This window comes from Gossypium raimondii, chromosome 8, assembly GCF_025698545.1.
Source record: "Gossypium raimondii isolate GPD5lz chromosome 8, ASM2569854v1, whole genome shotgun sequence".
Taxonomy (NCBI): domain Eukaryota; kingdom Viridiplantae; phylum Streptophyta; class Magnoliopsida; order Malvales; family Malvaceae; genus Gossypium; species Gossypium raimondii.
This window is the reverse complement of record NC_068572.1, coordinates 37,376,510-37,394,191: the sequence shown is the minus strand read 5'-3', so window position 1 is coordinate 37,394,191 and position 17,682 is coordinate 37,376,510. Positions and strand designations below refer to the sequence as shown.

Below are 17,682 nucleotides of genomic sequence, written 5' to 3'. Positions count from 1 at the left end.
ATTATTAAAAAAATCATTTTTAGCCCTTTATAACTCGTCAACTAATCCATGTGAGATATTAAAATAAGAAAAAGAGTACCATATTTCAATTTAGTCCCCATCTATTTTGTACAGGTTGGTACAAGTCGTGGACACCGCGATACACCTTATTTATAATAAATTGCAGATTCAAATAGATCTATCCCTCTAAAATTGACCCTACTTCCTATACTACTAAAGTATATTTTGTTCAGATCATACTCCTTATACTGCTAATTTATATTTTATTTAGACGTAGAATTTTTATTTTTGTCAATTCTACACCGATCACGCATCTTGAAAAGTGGGAGAGCAAAATATGAGTTTTTCATTTGGTTTTCGCATGAATAAGTCATCTTATGATACTTTGATGAAAGAGAATTAGTGGTAGGAATTAGAGAGCAAACTTCAAAAATAAAGAGAAAACACTAAAGAAATTAATACTCTAAACCAAATTAGGATTAGAATAGTACTTTTTATCCATTAGTATCTAATACCTTGATCACCACTATCCAAATGTATACGATTCATTTGTTATTCTAAAAGATTGACTCATTTATTAAAGGGTTAAATGCTAAATTTACCCTTGAACTATTCCTCATAGAACAATGTGGTATTTCAAGAATCTTTTTATTAATTTGGTATCTCTACTATTTCGCTATCCAATAGAACGAGAATGGATGGTATAAAACGGGATAAAAAGTTTTATGACATTACTTAACCAATCTACAATTGACATGTGGCATTATATATTTAAAAAATAATATTTTTATAACATGTGGCAATATAATAAAAGATATTTTAAATTTTAAAATATATAATTAAATGACTTACTAGCACCAATGTCTTACTAACAAGTCATAATCAGAATTATTAAATCTAAATAATATACAAACATTTTTTTTTGGACGTGTATATATACACACGTTAACATGGTTATTCTAATGAAACATAATCAAATAAGCACTAATTATAAAAAGGTTGTATCCATTTATTTTCTCTTAGTACCAAAAGGTAAGATTTATTTTCGCCATGTTGGATCCCACGGATGAAACTGTTCGTTTTGTTTGTTCATTCACCTATTTATTAGGAACAATCACTTTATAATCATATGCCTCTCATTATTAACCAGTAATCCATCGCCTGCCACAATTACAAATACTAATATAATAGTATTACTCAAGAACTGAAGAAAAAAGCCTTATCCATTTGTTCTTACTGTAAAAAAACCATGTAAAAAGTGAAAGAATCCAATGTTGGTTTTTGGAATTCCCGATTCAATTGTTTCTATTTTCACGAAGTACCCAGATTTACAGAAACATCCAATAAAGTGCCTAGCCATTTGAATTTTGTGAAACAAAACCAAGGCCAAGGAGGAAAATGAGAGTGAACTGGATTTCATTCTCTACGAACAAACATCATCACATAATAGTAAAGCTTGCGGTTGTTGTTCTCTTATTGGGTCTTGCTTTTAGGCTCTTCGTCGCTCATTATAAAGGATTTGCATCTGATTTAGAATCGCCTGTGTCAGAGAAAGTGCAAGTTCGAGCTCCGTACGTGGAACCTCCTGTCCTTGTTGGAATATCTGAAAATGAGGATCACATACATCTTGGTAACTACAATTGCTTCTTTCCTCAGTTTTTTTTCTTTAGACTTGGTGTTTTAAGATCTGCTGATCTACCATTTAAAACATATCTTTTGATTAGAAAGATTGAAAATTTTGATGGTTGTCTTCCAAGTTGATTTACGTTGGTGTAGCATGTTTGGATTTGGTTCTCTTCTTTTCTATGTGATTGATTTAGTGTATAATTTGGGAATTATTGGTTCTAATTATTGATGAAACTTTCTCCGTGGGATTGGATGAATTCTTAATATCGTGATGCTGCATTTTTTTAGTTGATTGATATTGCCGATTACCATCCATAATGTATTGCCACCATTGTTGTTTTACTATTCATATCTCACATACAAGATTTTGTTAATTATTTCGGGTTCAATATCGTGTCTTAACCATTTAAACTTATGATTACCCCAGATGTTATTACAGAAAAGTGTGATCTCTTTAAAGGGGATTGGATTCCCAATCCCTCGGGCCCGTCATACACAAATGAGAGCTGCCCTTGGATAGAAAACCATCAGAATTGTATGAAGAATGGCCGCCCTGATTTTGGATATCTATACTGGAAATGGAAACCACATGATTGTCAATTACCTCGTTTTAATGCAGAGAGATTTCTGGAGTTGATGAGAAATAAAGCATGGGCCTTGATTGGTGACTCCATATCTCGCAACCACGCACAGTCATTGCTGTGTATGCTCTCAACAGTATGTACTTGATAACTTTAGCAAATTTTAACATTGTGTTCTTCCCTGGCCTCAACTATCTGCTTTATCTTAAAAAGAACATTGTTACCTACATAACTGATGAGCTAGTATATTACTTGCACGACGAATAGATAGTTGAAATTCAAGATTAATCCTCTCTTAAGGAAAAAAAAATTAAATCAGTTCATTTAGGTTCCTTGAAAGAAAAAGAGAGTATTGGTTAGCGAAGCTACATAGTTATTAATGCTTGGTTCTGATCCTAGGAAGCTAGGACCTATCATTCTAGGCTGATTAGGCTTCTCTGGCCACTCTGCTAGTGTTTATCGCAATTTACCCTCTATAGCCTATTTTTCTGTTGTGGCAAAGTAAGGTATCCCGACACTTCATTCCTCTTTGTGTTAACTGCATCCATACTCATGTAGGTTTTTTTTTTCGCTGCTATTGTATCTTCAGAAGTTGATAGCTGGCTTGGTAACTAATATAAACAACTTCAATGCTAGGTCTGATGTTAAGTTAAAGAGATTGGAAATTTGGGATTTCACTGAATCCAGTGAATGTGTTTGCACTGCATTTTCTAAGGGTTGCATGTGAATATTTTTCCAAATAAAGTGTATTAACACCTTAATGTGATTTGTTTTTTGTTGATTGCATTTGATATTAGTTAATCACTTTAGCAGATAAACATCAACATTCTATCATGTTAGTCTCTGATAGAAAGATAAATGAGACGGTAGCTCGTAGTAATCTATTAAAACTACTTGTGCTAATCAAAGCCCTTATGCATCTTTGTTTATCTTCAGCGGTCTCGTCTTAATTGCTAATAATTCCCATTTAGTTGTGCTAATCAAATCTGGATGGTATCTAGAAAAATGTCGGGCTAAGCAAGTAATGCAAACGCCCAATTAAAGAAATCTTGTTAATGACTTTGGGGTTGATGAAATCATTAATCAGTTTTCGCAGACACTATTATACCAAGAAAGCAATCTTTATCTGAGATTTTTTTATTGTATCAGGATATGCTTATAAGCTATTATTGACTTCCGGTTTTATTAATTATATAAGCATACGCATATAGATTTATTATTGACTTCTCATTATAGCGTTGATTAAGCAAAAAAAAGTTCTTCATTTCCTTGAGGGAAATTAAAGAAAAACATTTTGTTGTATGTTTTAGCTCAGTTAGTATAGGTATTGTTGCCAATGTAACAGAATATGGGTTCGAATGCTCTAAAAGATGTTACACTCATACAAAAGGTAGTAAATAAAAAAATTTGTTTACACTTTGTTCAAACTTTAATGTTATTGTTATCAACAATAAAAGGGATAGTCTTTATCACTAAATTAAATACTAATTTTATCAATATAATATTTCTGATAAATTCTCTCATAAAATGCAATAATATCAAAATTTCCAAAATAGATATTTAGCAATTGTAAACTTCTTAATCTTCTTCTTTAAGCAAAATATGATGATGCTGAGAACTTAGAGTGTAGGGCTCTAAAGTTCAAAAGTTCGTTGGTTTATCAAGACATATTCTCAACCTATACATGTCAAACATGCCAAACCAAAACTTTTGATAGCAACACAATTGTTGTTCTATCACTTGTTCTAACAGGCTATGGAACATTGAAGTAATCAAAACTCCAACAATCTCCCCTTTTGTGATTTTGACAAAATCAAACCAACAATTGAACTCATGCTTCGTGTCAAGTACACACTCCAGATATGCTTATCTCCCAAACCATGTAATCACAATTTTCATAAAAAAGTTAAGACTTTAGTAGCAAATAAACTAAACTAAACTTTAACCAAAACAACCAACCAGGAAAAAAAACAATCAACCAAGAACAACATTGAACATTAACATATGTTGGACACATACATCTCTCCCTTTTTTCCAAAAATGTTAGAGGAGCTCCTCCTCACTAAGAGATCTTCATTTTTTTGAGACAAATCTATCAATCAAAGTTTGCTACTCTGTTACATATTACTTTGATTCACACATATTCCCCTTAGCATGTACTTATATTTACCATTAAATCCTGCTAGAAACCAAATAAAAGAACTTGTTAAAAAAAATTAGCTACCATATCAAAATCATTTAAAAAAACCATAATTATAAACTAAGAAGAAACAGTATCACCAAATTATCATCATTACTCCATTTTACTCTATTCATCCCCTATTAGCTTGTATCATGGTGTTTAAGAAGGGATGAAATTAAAAGCTATATCATCAGGAATAATGGTTGTAGCTCGTGGAACAACAATCTTTTCCATGATATTTAGATAAAGTTGGTCCAACGTTCGATAAATCTTCAATATGATCTCCATGAGTTGCAACATCATTGACGTGAACCTCGCACGCAGTTAAGATTATGAGTCACGATTTAAGTTGCCCAATCGTCTCTTAATAGGTTCAACTCTCGAAAATACAATAAATATGAAAGAAAATAAAATAATAGATTTTTGGATATAACTTACTAATACAAAAACAATCTTAGAAATGAAACTAGTTATAAATTCAACTAGACCTGGATTCTATAAAGATGTTGATGTCTCGAAAGTTTAGGAAACAAAGAAGAACTGTGACCCACTATCTATAAACGAGATAGGAATCAATAGTATAGAGGTGATCACCACACTTTAGAAATAAGTGAAAAGGGAAGTGATAAGATCGATTAAGTTTTGAACGCCACAAGACAAGTCTTGTTAAGTTCGGGTTTAGTTCTAAAAGAGCAAAGAGATAAACTCTCAGATGGTATTAAAAATGTTCATTAGTCCATTACAAAGTACTTGACTGAATATATATAGGATCCTAACGCATGAATGGTCATTTCGGTCATTAATGTGAATACATGAATTAAGATGATACATTAATCCTAAAGTTCATGAATCAAGTATTCAAAGAATGTAATGAGCAACCATATACATTCCCCTTACCGTCCATGCACCTTGTTAATAAATTTGGTGGCTGCATTTAATGCGTTGAAGGAGAGTTCATGCATGGGAAGAAGTCAATCGACCAAATTCATGTAAGCCACTCTAGTGTCTGAAAATTCCATGTATCTTAAGTATTCGTCCTGTTTGGCAATGCATGGATATGGATGTACATTCCCTTTGCCAACATATCTAAAAGATTCAAAGTGCAACAATTAAATTTACACATGAACATGACAGGTTTATCCCCCTTTTGTAGGTGCATGTGCTTGTGTCACGGGCCGCAGTTCAAAGCCCATGACCATCGCACCAAATGCATCCAATGGAGGTCTATTGCTTAGATGGGGATCATTTGGCCTACGAGAACTGACCCGATTAAAAGAGCTATTGGATAAGCCTATCAGATTGAAGCCTAGTTAGCCTGATAATGAAGAGATGGCAACTTAGGCTCATATGGTAACTAATCTTAGAAGATAGAGGGAATCATATGTTGTAAATATTAGATTAGATTTGATAAGGCTTACCTTGTAAATCCCTAAAATTAAGGGATATGGTTAAATCTCATTCGTCGATATAAATGTATCTTGACCGTCGATTTTAGGGGAGCTCAACTATAAATAGAGAGCCTCCCCATTAGTCATACTCACTCCATTCATTGTTTCATTATTATTTGTGAATAAGAGAAATAGAGAGCATTTGCTCAAACACTTTGCGAGCGTTCTTTCTGTTGTTCTTTGTTGTTCTTCTTTTGGCATAAATCGCTTCCGCTCTTCAATTGGTGCCTTGGACGAGTTCTAAAAGAATCCTAACTTGAGTTAAGGCTGACTTTAGCGAGTTTGGACGAACGGATCGCCTAAGGCCACACGGATTGCGAGACGAAAGGTCTAGCCCCGTGACAAGTGGTATCCGAGCTGTTGGTTTGAACCAAGTGATATTTGAGTTATTGGTTCAAAAGCACCGTTGGGATGTTGAAAGAATAGTTCGAACAATGGTGGGCGAGGAAATCTTTGAGGGAGACATTATCGGCAGTAGAGGAACGTGTGGGTAAACTCGAGGGATCCATGGAGGATGTAAAGGAGACACTCGATGGGGTCGAGGATCGCATAACAAACTGGAAGGAGCAGTCCAGAGATTATGTGAAGATTTCTCTTGATTCCACCATGGATAAGGTAAACGAGTTGTTTAATTCACACAGGGACGAGCTGTCGGAAAGGAATGATGCTCGCGAGGCCATGATGATGGCTTTGAGGGAGGGAACAATGGCCACGACGAGGGCTTTGAGCACAAGAATAGAGGAGCTCGAGGGAGAGCTGGCCTTATGTCGAGCAGCCGTGGGGAATGGAGTGGCAAATGCAGCACTCAGTAACGAGGATGTCCCAAAGCCGAAAGAGTTTGTGGGGACAAGGTCTGCATGCGATGTGGACAATTTCTTGTGGAGAATGGAAAACTACTTCCGTGCCAAAGGCATCATGGATGATCCGGTTAAGGTAAACACTGCTTCAATGTTTCTTACTGACATTACGCTTTTATGGTGGCGAGGTAGGACCACAGATAAAAGGCAAGGTGGGATTGGGACGTGGCAAGAGTTCCAATGTCAATTGAAGGGACAGTTTTACCCAGAATTTACCGAGAAAGAAGCTCGGGAAAAGTTGCAAGGGATAACGCAACGGGGCACAGTGGGGGAGTATGTTCGAGAGTTCAAGGAACTCATGCTCCAAGTTTTAGAAGTGACTGAAAGAGAGGCATTGCTTGCTTTTCAAAATGGATTGAAGCTGTGGGTCAGACAGGAGGTGGAACAAAGAGGTGTCCAAAAGCTGTCGGAAGCCATGATGGTAACTAAGTCCGTGGTCAAGCTTGGTCTAGGGAAAGACTTGGGTCTTCTAAGTCCGAGGAAAGGAGCGTACGTAAAATGGATCACAAGGAAGATATTGTTGATGGCAATGGCAACAGCGACAATGGTGGTAATGAGAATCCACGAGTTGGGAAGAAGAAACCCAAGAGGAAAAGGGACAGGCTGAAATGCTTTCTTTGCGACGGTCCACACATTTTAAAGAAATGTCCGAAGAAATCCACGCTTAAGGAGAAGCCGGTGGGTAAGGCCTTGGTACTTGGTTCGAGCGCAATGGGTGTCGAAGCCAAGGAGGCCAAAAGCGAGAAGAAGCCAGTGGAGTGCTTCTTGTGTCATGGTCAGCATAGGTTGCGAAAGTGTCCGAGGAAGTCTGTCATCGAGGGGAATAATGGAGCAGACAAGGAGCCCAAGAAGCTTGGTTTGAGCAAGGGAAAAGCTGAAACCAAGAGGGCAAAGAGGAGCAAAAAGAAGCGAGTAAAGTGCTTCTTGTGCCGTGGTCCGCATGAGTTGCGGAACTGTCCTAAGCAAGCCGGAGTCAAAAGAAAGGCAACGTCTGAGCTTGGTGAGTCATCGGAGGGGCTTCCACCCAAGGAAGATGTGAGTTTGTCATCGGACTTAGAGGAAAGAGTTGCGATGAAAACAGTGAAGCTGAGACCAATGAGGCTCAAGTTGAGTGAAGCGTCGGAGTTGGCCGAGTCATCGACAAGGCTTCCACCTATGGGAGAGGTGGGTGGTGCATCAGACTTTAAGGAAAGGGAAGTGATGCATGTGGGACAGTTGACCAGAGTAAATGCGAAGGTACATTCCGAACACTGTGATAGTGTTTTGCATTCTAACTTGTTGACTTGGCAAGAACGTAGGGGCCCTTTCGAAGTTCTTGAGCAAAGAGGCCGAGAGACTGTGGGCAAAGTGAAGCCAAGTGTGGTGAAGCAAGAGGATTCTGTTCGAGCAAAGTTAGAATCTGGAAAAAAGAGTGACATAACTTCTTGTCATCGAGATGTACAAACGAGTAGGACGGTTCGAGTGAAGAAGCGACATAAGCCGAAGCAAAAGTCCCGAAGGAAGGGAAAGGCTAAGGCGTTGAGACGAGACCGAGGCGAATCAAGTCAGTGCCATTCGGAAGTCGCAACGAGGACGTTGCGAGAATGGGTGGGGAAAAATGTCACGGGCCACAGTTCAAAGCCCATGACCGTCGCACCAAATGCATCCAATTGAGGTCTATTGCTTAGATGGGGATCATTTGGCCTACGAGAACTGGCCCGATTCAAAGAGCTATTGGACAAGCCTGTCAGATTGAAGCCTAGTTGGCCCGATAATGAAGAGATGGCAATTTAGGCTAATATGGTAACTAATCTTAGAAGATAGAGGGGATCATATCTTCTAAAGATTAGATTAGATTTGATAAGGCCTATCTTGTAAATCTCTAAAATTAAGGGATATGGTTAAATCTCATCCGTCAATGTAAATGTATCTTGACCGTCGGTTTTAGGGGAGCTCAACTATAAATAGAGAGCCTCCCCCTCAGTTTTACTCACTCCATTCATTGTTTCATTATTTTTTTGTGAATAAGAGAAATAGAGAGCATTTACTCAAACACTTTGCGAGCGTTCTTTCTATTGTTCTTTGTTGTTCTTCTTTTGGCATAAATTGCTTCCGCTATTCAATTGGTGCCTTGGAGGAGTTCTAAAAGAATCCTCACTTGAGTTAAGGCTGACTTAGGTGAGTTTGGACGAACGGATCGCCTAAGGTCGCACGGATTGCGAGACAAAAGGTCTAGCCCCGTGACACGTGGACATTCTTCCCCCTTGTATCATTAATGAAAAATCAAATGCATAGCCCCTTGCTGTTCAAAAAATCTTTTTTGATTATGGTCCCTTAAATTGTATTTTTCAGCCATTGAATTGAAAATAACTCTTCTAGAAACCTGAAAAACAAAAACACCTTTATAAGTAAAACTAGTATAAGCTCGTGCAATCCCTCCCTTATAAAAAAGAACCACCTTCAAAGAGATAAATCAGAGAGAATACAATTTGTATAAACATGATAATGACCAAGATCTCCTTTCAAAGTTTGTAAACACAAGCTAACTCTGGGATCAAAGACTTAGTTTTGCCTTTGCAACTCATCATAGATCAAATACTTCTTTTTCATAAATGATGAATAAATATTGAACAACAAAAAGCTATCCACGCAGTTGTTAAAATGAAATTCTGATACTTGAATATTCTCAACAATGATATGGATAAACAGCCCCCAGAATGAAACATAAAATTTTGATCCTCCACATATCCATGAATCAAATATTTTTCTTTCCAAAACAAATCACCCATGTTAAACAAAGAAAAATTAGGTATATGAATGTTTAAATAAACAAGACCCTCAAACTTTCTTCGAATAAACATGTACATGCACATGTGTTTCCAATGAAGAGACATGAATTTCACATAACCATCAACGTTAAGTAGTTCAAGATTATTATTATATGAAAACTCATTGTTAATAACACTAAGCCAATGAAATGAAATGTCGTAAAGAAAACCTTTTAAAACACTATTAGTGACAAACTTATCAACAACATTCAAAGAATGCCATCTTGGTTTAATCTCAAAAAGTTCCTTACCATCCTTACCTTCTTAAACTTGTGGAGTAATTTCATTCTCCAGCTTACTTTTCTCCCAAATATGGAACTGTCTTCCACTGGGTGAATAATGAAGCTACAAATCATCTATTGATGGATTTTTAGAAACCTGGAATAAAGAAACATCACAAAGCAATTTTGAGTTATGGTTAGTTAAAGCATCTCTCTTTTTTACTTGGATATTGCTATTTTCTTCATCCACCAACAGATTCTTTGCTTTTACCTTATCTTTTTCTTTTCTCTCACACTTTTTTCTTTTTCATTATTTTTTTCACTTTCTTTTTCCTTTTCATTATTTTTTCTTTCGATTTCGTAATCTTGGCTTGGTCATCACGAATTTGATCCAGAGTCATTGATGCTAAGGTGATCTTCGTATTTTGACACTCGAAAGTGTACCATTAGCATAGCCATCATAATGAACTCATCAATCGAATTGTCATGGAAATCTGAGAAGGATATGATAGGCTTGCATTGGGACAACGTCACATAGTACTTTATTTTTGTACTTACCAATTGAGAAAAACACCATCACTTGTTTGGTGACTTTGATTTCACCATTTTTGTTCAACCATTGCAAGTTGTACAGTTGAGGGTTCTTTGTTTTAGGCAATTGGAGCTTTTCCACCATGATTGTACTTGCAATATTAGTACAACTCCCACCATCAACTATCAAACTACATACCTTGTCTTTTACATGGCAACGAGTTTGAAACAGGTTCTCTCGTTGTAATCCTTTGCTTCCAATTCAAATGTTTAGTGCCTTCCTCGAAATAATACTCTCTTTGATCATGATTTTAATAAACAAAAGAACAAATTTGACAATAAGATCTGTACCTCACAAAACAAACCTCATGTATTAATTTTAGAAAGAAAATTCACTCCTTTTGTGTTTGCACAAAATTTCTATCTTTTATCACTCTTAATAAGATCACACGCTCTTGCATTTTACCACTTAAATATCTTGAGGTCTTGAAGAACTTGGTATGAAAATAACTTACCAAAACGGTAATCTTAGAGGAGTTGTTAGGGTGAGACGCAATCGAAAAAAATGGAAGGTTAAAATTAATTTGACAAAAATAGGTTCAAAGGACTCAAAAATATGATTAGAAGGTATTTTGGCTTAACAGAGAAAAAGAAAATTTTTGACTTGAAGTTATGTTTTTGTTATTTTAAAAATTTACCAAAATATGTAAAATAGACTCAAAAGTACTAATTAGATGATAATTTTCTTGATGGGATCCTAGAATTTTTTTTTTAATTTCACCTTGTATTTTCCCTTCCTTTTTTTTACAATTTTTTTCTCACAATTTTTTTGAATTTTTTAAATTTGAGAGAGAGAAAATAAAATAATACATGTGAAGAATACTAGCTCTGATAGCAAATGACGTGAATCTCGTACGCAGTTAGGATTACAAGTCATGATTTAAGTTGTCCGATCATTTCTTAACAGGTTCAGCTTTCGAAAATACGATAAGTATGAAAGAAAATAAAAAAAATTATTTTTGGATATAACTTATGAATACAAAAACAATCTTAGAAATGAACTTAAGTAATAAATTCAACTAGACCCGGTTTCTATAAAGATGTTGATGTCTCAAAAGTTTGGGGAACAAATAAGAACTGTGACCCACTATCTATAAACAAGAAAGGAATCAATAGTATAGAGGTGATCACTACACTTTGGAAATATGTGAGAAAGAAAGTGATAAGATCAGTTAAGTTTTGACCGCCACATGACAAGTCTTGATAAGTTCGAGTTTAGTTTTAAAGAACAAAGAGATAAACTCTCAAATGATAGTAAAATGTTTATTAGTCCACTACAAAGTGTTTGATCGAATATATATAGGACCCTAACACATGAATGGATTTCGGTCATTAATGTGGATACATGAATTAAGATGATACATTAATCCTAAAGTTCATGAATCCAAGTATTCAAAGAATGCAAAGAACAACCATATATATTTCCCTTGCCGTCCATGCACCTTGTTGATGAATTTGGTGGCTGCATTTAATGCGTTGAAGGAGAGTGCATGCATGGGAAGAAGTCAATCGACCAAATTCATGTAAGCCCCTCTAGTGACCAAAAATTCCATGTATCTTAAGTATTCTTCCCTTTGGCAATGCATGAATATGGATGTACATTCCTTTTGCCAACATATCTACTAGATTCAAAGTGCAACAATGATATTTGTACATGAACATGGCAGGTTTGTCCCTCTTGTAGGTGCATGTGCTTGAACGTTCTTCCCCTTTTGTATCATTAACGAAAAAAGAGAGTTTGGTAATTTCTGGGATTAGCTCTGCTTTTGTTGAAGGCATAAGCGCTGCTATTGAATTCTTTTATTTTATGGCCTGACTGTTTTCTGAACGAATCCTGTTCTCTTATCCCCTGCTGTCTCTTCTAATCTATCATATCGATTTGGATTTCAGTTACGTTTTTCTCAATAGAGAAAGGTTGGAAAAGAAAGAAATTGATCCCTTTTTCTAATGAAAATCAAGGTATGCTCAATCTTTTTGATTCTTTTTTTTCCTTGACTGCATTAGCAAAACAGTTTTATCTGACTCTAGATCCAGACCTTCAAACCCTCGAACGATGGGAGCTATTGACTAACTTCAGTCCATCTTACCACCTATTCTATTGATCTGTTGATCAAGTGGTTATAATAACACGCATAGCCCCTTGTTGTTCATGCAATATGTTGTCAAATGAGTCTCACTTGTTGCACCATCCATTAATGTATGAACTCTTATAACTTAAGTTATCTTTTATGCATGAATTTGAAGTAGAAGTCGAAGGGTCACATGATCCATGATGGCTAATCAATGTACTTGAAAATCAATATAGAAAGACTCATCAACAAACTACCAGAATACACAAACAAAGATAAACACATAAGGCATGAAAAACACACTAGAAAGCTATGATACTTAATTAACAAAATGAAAGTAAACAAGTTGTGGACACAAAAAAAGCATGATAACAATATGACACAAACGAGAATAAACTATGAACATGAAATACAATATATTAAAAACATACATAAATAAATTAAATGAATTTTGAAACTCAAATAGCTAAATGGATGAAAGTTATGGCCCAAATAGCTGTGTCTAAGGATATTTCATATTGCATTTAGTCCCCTCAAATTCGGGCCAATCTACATGGTTGTACTCAACTAGCTTTATGGTGATAAAAACCCAATTTGGACCTTTAATTTGTGGATAATTAAGGAATTAGATTGGTCTTGGCTAAATCAAAGGCCTATGTGGCCACAACATCAATCATTCTTCACACAAGCGCCAATAAATTGTTGATCTTTATAACTCAAATGTGCTCGATCTTTTGTCATCCTAAATTATGTTGTGGTCTCTTTATTTTGTTCATTATTCGAATATGTTTTTCAATTGAGTTGAATTTATTCCTATCTTGTATCATCTTAAAATAATGTGGTCTAATATGTCCAACTTCCCAAAATAATGACATAAAATATTTAAGAAATTCTCATTTCGTGCCCCATAAAGAGAAGAACTGGCATATTTAGTTTTAACAAAAATCATAGGATTTGTAGGTTTCTTACCTTTATAGATGTAACCAAGTCTTCTACGGCCTAACTCAAATATTCTTAAAGCTAAAATTTTATCTAGGTTCTCACTTTGCCCTCCAAACTTCTTCAAGACAACTTTTGCATTATCTAACTTGTTCTTGGTTGCTTTCAAAACATCATCCTTTTCTTGGACCATAATTTTGAGCTTTTTTTTTTGTCCTTTAAGGACAATAATTTCTTTCATTAAGGAATAATTTAATTTGCACAATATCTCTATTTTTTTAACATGTGGTTGTAAGCATCCTCCAAAGATTCAAAGAGAAAATCATCATTATATGACCTTTTTTTATATATTTTAGAATATGTTGGAACATGGTTTGGAGCAGAAGTAGTAAAAGCAACTATGTAAAAGCAACATAGTTGCTCAAATCTTATTTGACATCAAAACTTTCTTCATCACTCCAAGTTATTGCGAGTGACTTTTCCTTCTTCTTAGTATTAGCACATTCTGATTGAAAGAGATCAAATCCCTTATATTTATAACATTTAATAGTATTCTTCTTTGTCCCATTATCATCTAACTTAGTTCCCTTCTTAGAAAGCCTTTTCATGCTCTTTCTAAGGAGGGCTAATTGCTTTTTGAACTCATCAATGTTTTTCACTATATGTATCATTGTTGGAACAACATTTTGGACACTGAATGCTTTGTTCTTTGTTAGACCCATTTTTTCATCTTTTGCTTCCTCCAAATTTAGCTCGAAGGTTTGGAGTAAGCTTGTTAACTCGTCCTTCTTGAGAGTGGTGATATCTTTTGCCTTCTCTATTATCGTGACTTTAATGACAATTCGTTCTGGTAAAGACTTCAACACTTTGTGCACCAATTTATCCTTAGAAAAACGATCATCAAGATAGAAAGCCTAATTAGAAATCTCACATAATCTTGCATAAAATTTAGAAATAATTTCATTTTCAAGCATTTTTAAAATTTCGAACCTAGTTGTTAAAATATGAAATTTTGACATAGGCACAAAATCATTCCTTCATGTTGGTTGTGCAAGGTCGTCCATATCTCCTTAGTAGATTCATACACAGAAATGAATTTAAGTCAGTCCAAGTCAACTCAACTAAAAATGGCATTTAGAGCTTGTGAATTTCTATGAACAACCCTTTGTTCTTCGTCAATGTATTTGCTTATTTCTTTAAGGTGTGTGATGCCATCAACAGTAGCCACAATGGGTCGAACCCACTTATCTTCAATAGCTTCCTACGCTGCTTCATTGACAGAGATGATGAAAGCCCTCATACGAGCATTTCAGTATGCATAGTTTTCTGAAACAAGTAACGACAAGGGTCGTGTTGTCAAATTAACTTCCTTCATGGATTCCATTATGATAAATTGAACTCAACATCTCCATCACATGTGCTTGAAGCTTGTTTTGATGCCAATTGGAAACACCTTCAGTTTTCACTTTGTTCCAACTTTGACATTCGAAAAACTATTGGAACAAATAACTTGGTTTGCAATTCAAAAACAATTTTGTTCTAATAGACGTTAGAACAAAGGTTGGAATAGAACAAAAACAATTAGACAAGGTAAAAAAAAAAAGGATCAAAGTAAGGAGAGATAACATGCAATATTTGTTAATGTAGGTCAGATCAACAATCCTACATTTGCGGAGCCCTACTTAGAGAATGATTTTATTTAACAATCCAACCGAATCACCTTTTGACTAAAGCCTAAACTACCCTTACAACAATGAATATTTGCAGCCCCAACAATGACTTGGATTGATGCAAATCACTATCCAAAATCCTCACTTTTCATTCAATAAAACTCTCTAAATAATACTTGGGTGTCACAAAATAATAAAATAATAGCAAAATACAAAAGTGAAAGACACTCCCAAAAACTATCCCTTGAGGACGTCGACCACTAGGATATTTATAGGGCTTCTCCATACTTGGCCTACAACCAAAAAGATGAGTCCTTATCGCTAATTTAAAATTTGATTTTATCAATATAATATTTTTGATAAATACTCCATTAAATGCAATAATATCAAAATTTCCGAAGTAGATAATTATCTAATTTTAAACTTTCTAAACTTCCTGTAAGTAAAACGTGCTGATGCTGAGAACTCAAGTGTTGGGCTCTAAAGTTCTAAAATTTGCTGGCAGCCCAAATATGTCAAACATGCCAACACAAAGGTTTTGATAGCAGCACAATTGTTGTTTCATCACTTGTTGTAACAGGTTATGGAATATGGAGTAATCAAAACTCCATCAGGAACAAAGAAGCATTTTATTATCACAATTATTTTATAGGGAGAATTTTGATGGATGGATGTTTTTTTAACCTCATCATTTATATGTATGTTGTTCTGAATAAGCATATTAAATATAATATTACACTACTTCCTAGTTTGTTTCTTGATATTTATGAAATTAGTGAGCAAAAATTGTGTTCTTTTTCTTTACCATCGAACATCAAATTATCTACTTATTTTCAACTGGCGTCAAAATATTGTAGTTGACTATGGTTGTTCACAAAACTGTCTTGTTCATATTTTCTTTGTAAAACTTTCAGGTTGAACAACCTGTTCAAATTCACCAGGATGTGGATTCCAAATCAAAGAGATGGCATTTCCAATCATACAATTTAACAATATCAAATATTTGGTCTCCTTTTCTTGTAAAGGCTGCTACTTTTGAAGATATTAACGGTGTTTCTACTGCTGAAGTTCAACTGCATCTGGACAAACTTGATAAGAAATGGCTAGATATTTACCCGAGCTTAGATTACATGATAATCTCTACCGGAAAATGGTTTCTCAAGGCTGCAGTCTATCATGAGAATGATGTCATTGTTGGTTGCCATCTATGTCCAGGAAAAAACCTGATAGAATTAGGATTTGAATATGCTTACAAAAAAACCCTCCACCATGTCATGGACTTCATTAAAACATCAAAGCATAAGGGGTTGATCTTTTTTAGGACGTCCACGCCAGATCACTTTAAGAATGGGGAATGGCATAATGGTGGGACTTGTCCTAAGACAATACCAGCTAAAGAAGGAGAGGTTAAAATAAAGGACTTGAATAGAATTCTACGAAATATTGAATTAGAAGAGTTTGAGAAGGCATCCGCAAAAGTAGCCAATAATGAATTGAATCTCAAGCTTCTCGACTTCACAAATCTCTTATTATCGAGGCCAGATGGACATCCAGGTCCATATCGACAGTTCCAACCGTATTCAAAGAACAAAACAGCAGTCGTTCAGAACGATTGTTTACATTGGTGTATACCTGGACCAATAGACTTCTGGAATGATGTGATTATGGAGATAGTGGCTAATGGTTAATCAAAAGAGTTTTTCGCCTAGTTCATTTCGGATGTTGGTTTGTGTCGGAAATTTTCAGGGTTGCGAGACTGAGGTGAGTCTTCTTTTGGCTCCTAGATGAGCATCATATTTTATCGTACGAATTCCATTCTTTCATCTGTTTCCCTCTGCCGGTCCAGTCATCTTTCTCTGGACTTCACAGGGATTATTATATAACTATACTTTGTTTGTAATTCATGCACTAGCCATGGTAACTTCTATTCTTATATTCAATGATTGAATAAGAAGGTTGTTGTATACATAATTTGCTGTATACCGTTAATATCTTCTGTGGAAGCCCTCTAATTTTGTAACTTCAAATTTGGATTCTAACAAGAAGAACAAATAAACTCAACTCAAAGTTCCATTTTATTTTGATTTTGTCGAAACCGTTTTTGAAAAATAAAAGTTTTAAGGTTTTCGACTTTCTAAAAAATTAAAATTGGGAGTCGCCACCAATCTTTTATTACGGTGTGATTGGATCACCTAAAAAAACGGCTTTGGTCTACGAGTTTTAGAAAACGGGTCCGGGAGTCGGTTACGTATGAGGAAGGATTACCACCCTCATTGCGCCCAAAAATTGGTACCTAGTTAATTAATTAATATCTTAAGGTCGAAAATTTTAAAAATATAGTCTTTAAAAAAAACTTAAAACGATGCGTATTAAAACCCTTTTCAATCCAGAGAAGCAAAAATGCCACACCCAATACGTTAGGGCACAACATTCTAATTTCCTCCAAAATGAATTAGGTCAGAATACTTATACAATAAAACTTTAAAAGAACATCCCCTTATTCAAGATTTAAGAAATCACACCCAATACGTTAGGGCACGATCCCTTTAGAATCCCAAACTCGGAATATTTCCTTTACTTTTTAAAAAAAAATCTTCATTTCGAAAAATCAATGCGTCACATCCAATACGTTAGGACACAACGTGTTGAATTCCCAATAATGAGTTTATTTTGGTTTAAAGAATATCCATT

At 35.1% G+C, this 17,682-nt stretch overlaps 1 protein-coding gene across 1 annotated transcript; it reads left to right on the top strand.

The window, feature by feature from the left end:
- Window positions 1–1,160: 1,160 nt before the first annotated feature.
- Window positions 1,161–16,962, top strand: LOC105791364 (protein trichome birefringence-like 23). Its single transcript, XM_012619402.2, has 3 exons — window positions 1,161–1,630; window positions 2,054–2,343; window positions 15,906–16,962. Exons 1-3 carry the CDS (start codon window positions 1,399–1,401, stop codon window positions 16,677–16,679), a joined length of 1,296 nt encoding a protein of 431 aa, XP_012474856.1. The 5' UTR covers window positions 1,161–1,398; the 3' UTR covers window positions 16,680–16,962.
- The last annotated feature ends 720 nt before the right edge of the window (window positions 16,963–17,682 follow it).

Excerpts from the sequence above, each read along its gene's own strand:
- LOC105791364 (XM_012619402.2), top strand. The coding sequence starts at position 1,399 with ATGAGAGTGAACTGGATTTCATTCTCTACGAACAAACATCATCACATA. Across the intron at positions 1,631-2,053 it reads TGAGGATCACATACATCTTG|ATGTTATTACAGAAAAGTGT; the intron begins GTAACTACAATT and ends TGATTACCCCAG. Across the intron at positions 2,344-15,905 it reads TGCTGTGTATGCTCTCAACA|GTTGAACAACCTGTTCAAAT; the intron begins GTATGTACTTGA and ends TAAAACTTTCAG.